General features: G+C 32.9%; 1 protein-coding gene across 1 annotated transcript; it reads left to right on the top strand.

Annotated features, from left to right (window-relative positions):
- The first annotated feature begins 849 nt into the window (after positions 1-849).
- On the top strand, positions 850-4,076 carry LOC149568632 (cinnamoyl-CoA reductase-like SNL6). Its single transcript, XM_089816753.1, has 6 exons — positions 850-886; positions 1,147-1,320; positions 1,440-1,618; positions 2,763-2,952; positions 3,299-3,460; positions 3,559-4,076. Exons 1-6 carry the CDS (start codon positions 850-852, stop codon positions 3,870-3,872), a joined length of 1,056 nt encoding a protein of 351 aa, XP_089672879.1. The 3' UTR covers positions 3,873-4,076.
- Positions 4,077-9,445: the final 5,369 nt, after the last annotated feature.

Below are 9,445 nucleotides of genomic sequence, written 5' to 3'. Positions count from 1 at the left end.
TAGTAGGAGGAGGAGGGGAGGAAGAAATGGGGTTGCTGCAAATAGATGCCCATGATTTGAATTGTTATTCTGTTTCGGTCTGTAAGGAGCATTGTTTTTTAGTAAGTTCCTCTTGTTTCAACTTTAAGCCATGGATATCCATCATTTGTGTTGTGCATTCAAGTGTTTCTTGTGTTTCTCGAATTCAATTGAGGGTGGAGTCCAGGTTCTGATGTAAGCAACAATCAAGTTGGTCCTTCAAATCCATCCGTATACCTATGAACGCAATAGAAGAAGAGGAGATCATTAAACTCATATATAAAGGAGCCATAATACACAATAGGATAAGACTTGTTCTAAATGAAAAAGTTGTATTGATGACTTGGAAAAGGTCAAAGACACGGTCATTAAACTTAAGGAAAACTCGTGATTGTCTCTCATGCCAGTCTAAGGATAATGCATAGTTATATCACCTCCATGTGCCCATTGCAGAAAAAGATCTTAGGAATTAATGAGAAAGATGAAGGAAATTACACGGAATTGTTTAAGTTTGTCACTGAAAAACTGATCCAATGTCATCCACCAAGCTCGCTGTAAATTCAAGGATTTTCGCTAAGAATAAACTCCCTTTAGTTTTTTCTATCAATATTATATATAGTCCTAGGTGACCTTATGCTATGCTTTTTTATAGTATTATGGAATGTTTCGCATTTAAAATCATGCTCCAACAATAGACCAAAAGGTGTACAGTTTAATACTTATATAACTAACTACCCAATATTAAAATATATACAAATTTTACCTATAGTATCTTAATATTTTAGATACATCACTTTTCCTAACCACTTCCACGCCTTTGCCACACGAAAGATGAGAGAACAAGGAAAAAACGTGGAACTTCGAAAAGGTCGTTCGAGGGGAGAATAGGAGAGAGATGTATCCCACGTCATTGTCACTGAAATTTTAATCTCTCGGTCACACCATAACTACATATGTCCTCACGGCTTCCCTCAGCCTATTCTATATATCGTGAGTGAAGAAGCTTTTGAAGATCATGAACCATATATGCACAACTTGTAGTGCTTTTTTAAGCCCTCTTTCTTGAACTTACAGAAAACAATTGAAGCCTGCTGTAATTTTGCTCTCTCATGGGAGCTGTGAAGTAAGAAGGGGAGCATTTACCAGATGGGTGGGCTTTGAAGGCATTTGAGGGAAATACAAAAATGGAGCAGGTACCAAAAGTGGTTTGTGTCACCAATGGTACTTCTTATTTGGGGCTCTGGATTGCTCTTCACTTGCTCAGCCAAGGATACATCGTTAGTCTAACTGTAGACAATCCAGGTGTTTTGTCGGACGACTTAAACATCACACACTAAGACTTGATTCTGTGATTGATTTTGAATGGTACTTTCAGAGAAAATTTAGTCTTAATCCATTTCATGCTGGTTTTTGTTTTTCAGAGGAGTTGCAGGAATTGAAGGAGATGGAGGAATTAGAAATGCATTGGAACAGAGTGATGGGAGTGATGGGCAGTGTTGCTGTTGTAGAAGCTTCTGCGCTCTCTGAAATTTTTGATGGATGTTATGGAGTGTTTCATACATCCTCCTTTGTTGATCCTCACTGTGTCTCTGGTTTCACTGTAAGTCTTTTTAAGAATTGCCTTTTCTTGTTTACGTTGGGAGAGAGACTTTGAGTGATGAAATTTCTCTCTTAATATTGTCTCCTTTTGTGTTCGAAATTGTATCAGTGTTTAAATCTCGTTTTTAAAATCCAACGGTGTTCTTTTAATAATAATTTAATTGGGCTCTTGTTTTTGATGATGAATGACTGAGTGGATTAGTAAAATTATACACGAATATAATAGAGATTGTTTCTAAAATTAGTTTGTATGTTCTTTTTTCGGTTTTATGATGTTTGGGACCAATTTATTTTTTAGTAATGGATCATTTAAGTGTGATTTGTAAGATCTTACATAAACATATTACAGATTGTTTATAAAATCAATTATCAATGTTTTTTATAATGTTTCAATTCGGTCTTTTCTTTCTGAAGATGGATTGCTGAATCTGATTCGTAACATCGTACACAAATATGCTAGAGATTTGTTATGAAATTATCTGTCTATGGTTTTTTATGATGTTTTAGATCATGACGAATCACTTCTTTCTAATTTTCTACTGATGGATCATTGAATGTGATTTATAACATTATATACAAAGTACAAAAGATGCCTATAATTTTATGATGTTTTTAATCAGTCTTTTCTTTCTCATAATGGATCACTTCTTTCTGAAATAGATCATTGAATGTGATTAGTAACACCATAGATATTGTTTAAGATATCATGCATCAATGTCTTAATAAGATGTTACAGATGAATCTCTTCTTTCTGATGACCGATCATTTCTTTCTGTTGATAGATTATCGAGTATGACTTGTCACATCTCACTTAAATGTACTAGATTCAATCTTTCAAATACTATATAAACTGTAAAAGGTTAATTTTAAAGTTCAATTATGTGTTATGCATGACTTTTAAATTTGACCATGTCAATTTCCAGGAGTCATGCACAACAATACTATGAACTGCGAAAACAATATGTTTTCAAACAATTGTAAAAAATTGTATGTTTCAAGCCACTCTTCTTTCTGATAATAGAAAGAGGATATCAGATAAAATCTGTTTCCCCAGAAGAGATATAGATGACTTCAACAACTTCATAAATTTGTACTGCTGATTGGAAAAATGGCAAGGGTCTTGTACTAACAATATAGTGGTGCAGGAGCATATGACAAAGTTAGAAGTGAAAGGAGCAGAGAAGGTAGTTGAAGCCTGCTCAATGACACCTTCAGTAAGAAGACTGGTATTTACATCTTCACTGGCTGCCTGCATCTGGCACAGTCAAGGTACTCACCCTTCTTTTGTGGTAGATGAGAATTGCTGGAGTGATCCATGTCTTTGCAGGGAGAAAAAGCTAAAGAAGAAATCTGATTTCAATTCTATTGGGTCCAGTTCTATTCAGAGTACTGATTTCAAGATCTGTTTAAAACAATTATTCAAACAATAGCTTGGATCATTCACAGAAGATTCATTGTGATTTTTAATCTTTCATTGACATTCAAAGATTCGGTGTGATTCAAAACCTTCCTACCTTGGACCATTCTCAGATTGAAAAGATATACGCAATCACAAAACTCATGCCAAGCATTATTTAATTGTTGTTGTGAGTTGAAAAGGAAATTGTGCTTGGTGTAATGAATAGTTTAAAGGAGATTTTGTTGCATCCTCCATTGAGCAAAAAGGGAGAATGTTGAATGCAGCTGTGGTATGCACTGGCAAAGACAATGGCAGAGAAAGAGGCGTGGAGAGTGGCGGGAGAAAGGGGAGGCGTGAAAATGGTGAGCATTTGCCCTGCCTTCCTCACCGGCCCTGCCTTTTCTTCCTCTTCCATTTCCACATCCCCAATTGCCTACCTCAAAGGTACTCTACTCTACCCATTTTTTGCTTTAATCTAAACCAGTAAAATGAAAAAGGAAAAGAGGAGATCTGACGAAATAAAACAATTTGGGGTTTGGCAGGTGCAAGAGAAATGTATGAGAGGGGTGCTCTGGCAACAGCAGATGTAAGCAGGGCAGCAGAAGCCCATGTCTCTGTATACGAACAAATGGGTTGGGGAGGAGCAAGTGGAAGATATATTTGTTTCCAATCTCTCATAAATTCTCAATCGGATGCCCTAATTTTGGAAAAGACGGTGAAAATGGAGATGGGTTTTACTTTGTCACCTGATACAAACGATTCCAGAGGAAATTTGGTCCGAGCAGGCAGGGTAGTGACTGCAAAGTTGACGAAAACTACGGCGGCATCTCTCAGTTTCAATGCCTGCCTGTCTTGAAATTATCCGAGCCCGCATCTTTCAATGTACTGCTGTAGCAGGGATGTGTTTCGACGGATTCCTTGCTCTCTTATCCACCCGGGTTCGAATCCCCTGTTGTTAAAATCTCGTGGAGTTGTAATTGCGATGGGATAACATCCGCCGAAAGCAATGGTAACGGGATATACTTCTAGTAAGGTAATAAATTGCACGTTTTTTCCCTTCGTCGCTGACGCCATTGGTGCACGTGTTGCCTCTTCTTTTTAATTACTTACATATCACTATTTTATGAGCTAGGCCATGATACTAGAGAAGATAGTGATAGGCCTTCACGACCATTGAATACTTAGGGTTTGCTTGAGATATGATATACATTATATCAAAACAAAAAAGTTAAAATAACAAGAGTTCTGGTGGAGCTAGAGTCCCTACCTTTTGTTAAAAGTGCAAGACGAACTTGTTGTATTAAAGAAGTAGAGGGACTAAATAAAGAAAAAGCAAGATCTTCAAAAGAGAAAGACAACATAATAGAGTTCTAACTATGATTGTAAACATTTATTTTCTTATGCAGATGAATTAGCTATCTCATCACATGGTTGATCTGGAATTAAAACAGATGCCATATAGATAAATATTCTTTTCAAAAGTGCATTATTCACTTGTGGAATTAAATTCAATGGAAATTGTTATATTTTTGTATTTAATAAGTAGCAATTGCCAATCATTTGAAGATATAACTAGATAAAATTAAAAATAATTTAAATTTCTAATCAAAGTTAATGTACACCAATAAAAAAATCAATCCAAATTATAAGCTAAAAAAACTATTCCTTGCAAATTTAAAATCAATCTACCTTTTCTAGTCACTCTGCACTTTTTTAATACTACATTACTAATATCTATGTTTTTATCATTATTCAACAAGTCAGCCGAAGTTTGTTTTTTAATTCATGAACCCAACCATTAAAAATATAGTGATTTGGATAAAAGAATTATATTCCAACTATGTACAAAATACTTAAATAAATCTTTATTATTTTAGAGATTTTAAGAAATGAAATATTAAACCAATCATATTCAAGGTTGAAATTAAATAAGATAAAATCAAATATTTGCATTGTAAAATCAAATTTCATTTTCTATGCTTGTAATTACATATAACAACTACTATTTTTTAATAAAAAAGGTAATATTTTTATTTTTAAAATATAATATTATATTCTATATTCTTTTCGCAAAAGTAAAAAATTTAAAATTTAAGCTTTACAAATTACATTTTCAGATAAAACAGAATGATCTATAATTGCTTTGATATATATATATATATATATATATATATATATATATATATATATATATATATATATATATATAGAATACTTTTATCTTGACAAACATATATTAAAATCTCCTAAAATACTACTAAAATAGAAAAATTATTAAATCACACACATTACTTTATTCATAAGTCTAAATTCATAGGCAATAACACTAAATATAGGTATAGATATTTTAATTTTATATAATTAGTTTGTAATATTTATTTTACAAGAATTATTAACCTTTTATCATTTTGGCATGAATGACGTGTGTTATGTTTTTTGTGGTTAACATGCAATTCCAAAATAAGTGGCATGAACAATTTCATGCATCTGAACAGTTGTTCAGCTACCAGACATTATGACAGAACACTGAATAATCATTTCTTCCCAATGTACAAGGTGTTAGTATGAGGATGATTAAGATCAAACTAACTTCAATAACAGAGTTCTGTAAAATTTACTGTGTCACAAACATTGAAGTCTTTGTTTCAGTGCTTTCACTGCAGTCTTTAAGCAGCGAGTTGGGTGGAATTAATTTGTGAGGAGACTGTAATTCGTACACAGATTTCCAGCCACAAATCTGAATTATGGCAAGGTTCCTCTAGAGGCCACCACTACATTTGGACAGTTAAATGATTATGTATTTGCAGTGGCGGATGCTGCTCACAAGCAAGGCCACTGAAGGGAGTCAAAATCTTTCAAGCATGGTATAAAGGTGATTCATTGGAGTTGAGCATAGTACAAAGATTTTATTAGCCAATGCCAAATGTGATTAAGCCAAAAAAATCTTTTAGTTTTCCTTCATATTCTATAGAATACTATTTATTCAAATCATGTAATTTTTAAGTACCTAGCTCATTTGGCTTCCAACCTTCCAATTCCAGTTTCTCATCCAATAATGATATTTGCAGCGAATTCCCAAGCTTTTAGTTTCACACACTAAATTCGAACCATTAAAGCTTTCCCAACGATCAATGGACTTGAAAATTAAAATTTAAAATAAACAAATAAATAAATTACAAAAAACAATAAGAATATTTCAGACACTTTGGAGGTGAGAAGTCAATTTAGTTCGTTCGCTTACCATTTTGCAGTTGCCTCATGAATCTATTCGTTTGGAATATAGTGAAGTATAGAAGCATTCAAAGGAAAAAGGGAAAATGCTTCTACGATACATAATCAAATTTGTAGGCTTTTTTTAACTAGTGCTAGACATTTCAATGGAAATTTGGATCTGGTCTGCTAGTGTGGGACGAGGAGAATGAGTGTAAAGAACAGAGTAGCCTCATTTGTGGCGCTCAAAATCGAATGAGTCATTCAGTTCTACAGTTTTTTGGGAGGAATAAGTTATTTGGACTCCTGAGCCTTCTAGATTCCTTCTGTCGGTGGTTGTTATTTTTCTTTTTTATTTCTATTTTTCAAATGCCATAACCCCCAGGAAAAATCTCGATGACCAATTAAAAAATTGGAATTTGTACAGAGAAAATAATTTTTAAATAAAAACACTCTTAACTTTATGGTTTCGATTTTGCGAGCGCACGAAATTATTGCCCTTGAGCATCCGGGAACATAAGTACCCTGCCTTATAAATAAGGTAGGGACTAAAAAGTGGTTGATTGTTCAAGAAAAGAACATAAGAAGCATATAACTTTCTCATAAACTAACTAGTATAGTTTTGACATTGTAAAATATACAATAATTTTTTGCAAAAAAATTGACAAATTAATTTTCATGAAAAAGGAGGTGGAAAAAATATTATTTGCACATTTGAAAATCTTCTAAAATTTTATATTTGTCAAAAGTGTAGCGAGTGACACATAACATGCACCTTTCACCATGGATACCCTTCACCTTGTAGCAAGAACTTAGACCTTGAACCTTGCACCCTACACCCTAAACCTTGGACCTTGAAATGGCCAACAAAACTATCATTTTGGGAGTACATCCAACACTTCATTGTATTGAAGTATAGTTCAAACATTTTTAGTTTGCTGTAAAACAATTGGTAGCTCCCACTAGCCATTCTCACAACACTTTCTCTCTGAAAACTATAATGATGTTTGTCACCTACATTTAATTAATGTCGATAGGCATTCTACAATGGGAGAAAGGGTGGAGTAGGATGGTGTGAGTGTGTTATTGTTAACATTTATCTTTTTAGGTTAAATTTGACAACCATTTACATGCCAAAATCATAATATTTATTATTATCAAAGTACATTTTTAAAAATAATTTAATGAAATTTACATAAAACATTTGCTAAAATTATAAACTTTGGAGATATAAAAAATCATTTTTTTAGAAATTAAAATAAAAAACTTAAGTGCATGCAAAATAAATAAATGTAAATTAACAGAAATAAAATTGATCATTTTATAATTGATATCTATCCACAGTTCTCTAGATAGATTTTTAAATATATCTATACTAGTTTAACTTAATTTAATTTATTAGTTGTATAAAGAGTATAAGAATAGATCTTAATTAATAAAACAAAGATAAACAATTCAAATAAGAACATTCGAAGGTTCTCTTATTCATCAGGTTAAATGACCTATTTTTTTGTACATGTGGGGAAGGGTTTTTTGTTGTTGTAAATATGGTGAAGGCCATTATGTCAAATCCACCAGGCATAGGATATATACAATTTAAATTTTACAGAGTAGTAGCATGCAAGCCCTAGGTGTGGCATGAGGAACCATGAGGGATTAGTGCTATAAATAGTCAAAATATGATTGGGGACTGCAACCAACCATAAAGTAGAGTTCCATGCAACCTTATTAAGCCAAGTTTAGATTTAATATTCATATAGTGTAACAATATCAACCAAGAGGGTGACCCCTAATTTGTGGTAAATGTTATTCTCATAGGGAAGATGTTAATTTAAAGCTTTCAACAAGTTGCATCGAAATTTGGAGGAAATTAAAAATAGAAAGAATTCTTGATTGCCCATGTCTATCATGAGGGTAATGATTATTGGAAAAGTAAAACAACAAAAATAAAGAGGAGAAAGAAAGAACTTCCAACTTATTTTTATTGAATAATAGATGTCAATTTATACAATAGCTTGACTCAACAACATTCCTAAATGACAGCTAATTAGATTGACAATAAACTACTTCATAATTGACAACACACACAAACTTGAGAGTTTGTTGTGCCTCTCGTGTTTGCATTTTGTACCTTGTCTATTTTTTTATTCAAGAGATACTTGATACTCTTATTTTATGTACTTTGGGATGACCTGAGGGTCGAATGTCATAATTTGACTTAGTACCATAGATGCTTTACTGCTATGTTATTTAGTTTATCATATTTGCATGTTGATGTCATTTTGAGATGACAGTAGATCTATGATGATATCTGATTTCCTGGTATTTGGACTTATTCTCTGATTATGTTATGTGATGGATTTTTATACTATGGTTATTTACTTCATTCTTGTATCCTTATGTTTTATGTGTACGTGAGTGATGTAAATGGATTAATTAGGTATTTAATGCATTTTTCTTTAGCTATGATATTATATGCAATTGCACTTGATCATGTGTTTTAGTGTCCAAGAATTATATCCCTGGCTGTGGCACATGGATTTAGTGATTTAGCTATTCATATTGTACCAATGTTGTCCTTGTATGGTCGACGTATCCTTAATTATTTAAATTAAACCTTTTGGTGACTATTAAATTTGAACTCATATGCATTATGTGATTAGACTAGTGAGCATGTTTGTGTATTTAGAGGTTCACATTGTCGCGAAAGTTGTGAAGTGATTTTATGTGATTTTGGATTTTTAGGCTTTAAATCTTCTCAAATTTAATTTCTAGCATATTTTCTTTAGGTGAATTCCCGTTATGAAGAATAACCTATTTTCGTTTGGGTTGATTTGGAGTCTAGCTAGTCCAACAAGCTATTTACCCTAATTGACTATTCACTTGAAAAGTGAATAAGTTTGGAAAGAGGAATTTAATTCCTCACTTTTTCTATTTTGGATTTTAGAAATTTGGAGAGCTTTTCTGAAGGATTTGATTTTTGGTGTGGGATTTTTGCGAGATTAGTCTTTTTGAATCTGGCTCATGGAGACCTTGTTTTACCATCATTTTCGATAGTTTTGGCAAATTATTTATTTAATCGGCCTGATTTCAGTTTCTGCCCCTTTTGTTGTCAGGTAGGGCTTTCCAATTTTCTTGTTTCTGCTTCGTTTCTGCTTCTATTTCTTGTAGCAGTTTGTTAGGAGGCTGAGAACTAGTGTTCCCCTTAGTTTTTGTTTG

This window comes from Cupressus sempervirens, chromosome 3 (genome assembly GCF_028749045.1).
Source record: "Cupressus sempervirens isolate cs-2001-9-10 chromosome 3, ASM2874904v1, whole genome shotgun sequence".
NCBI lineage: Eukaryota > Viridiplantae > Streptophyta > Pinopsida > Cupressales > Cupressaceae > Cupressus > Cupressus sempervirens.
This window is presented reverse-complemented; position numbering and strand designations above follow the sequence as displayed.

Excerpts from the sequence above, each read along its gene's own strand:
- LOC149568632 (XM_089816753.1), top strand. The coding sequence starts at position 850 with ATGAGAGAACAAGGAAAAAACGTGGAACTTCGAAAAG. Across the intron at positions 1,619-2,762 it reads ACTGTGTCTCTGGTTTCACT|GAGCATATGACAAAGTTAGA; the intron begins GTAAGTCTTTTT and ends ATAGTGGTGCAG. Across the intron at positions 3,461-3,558 it reads CCCAATTGCCTACCTCAAAG|GTGCAAGAGAAATGTATGAG; the intron begins GTACTCTACTCT and ends GGGGTTTGGCAG.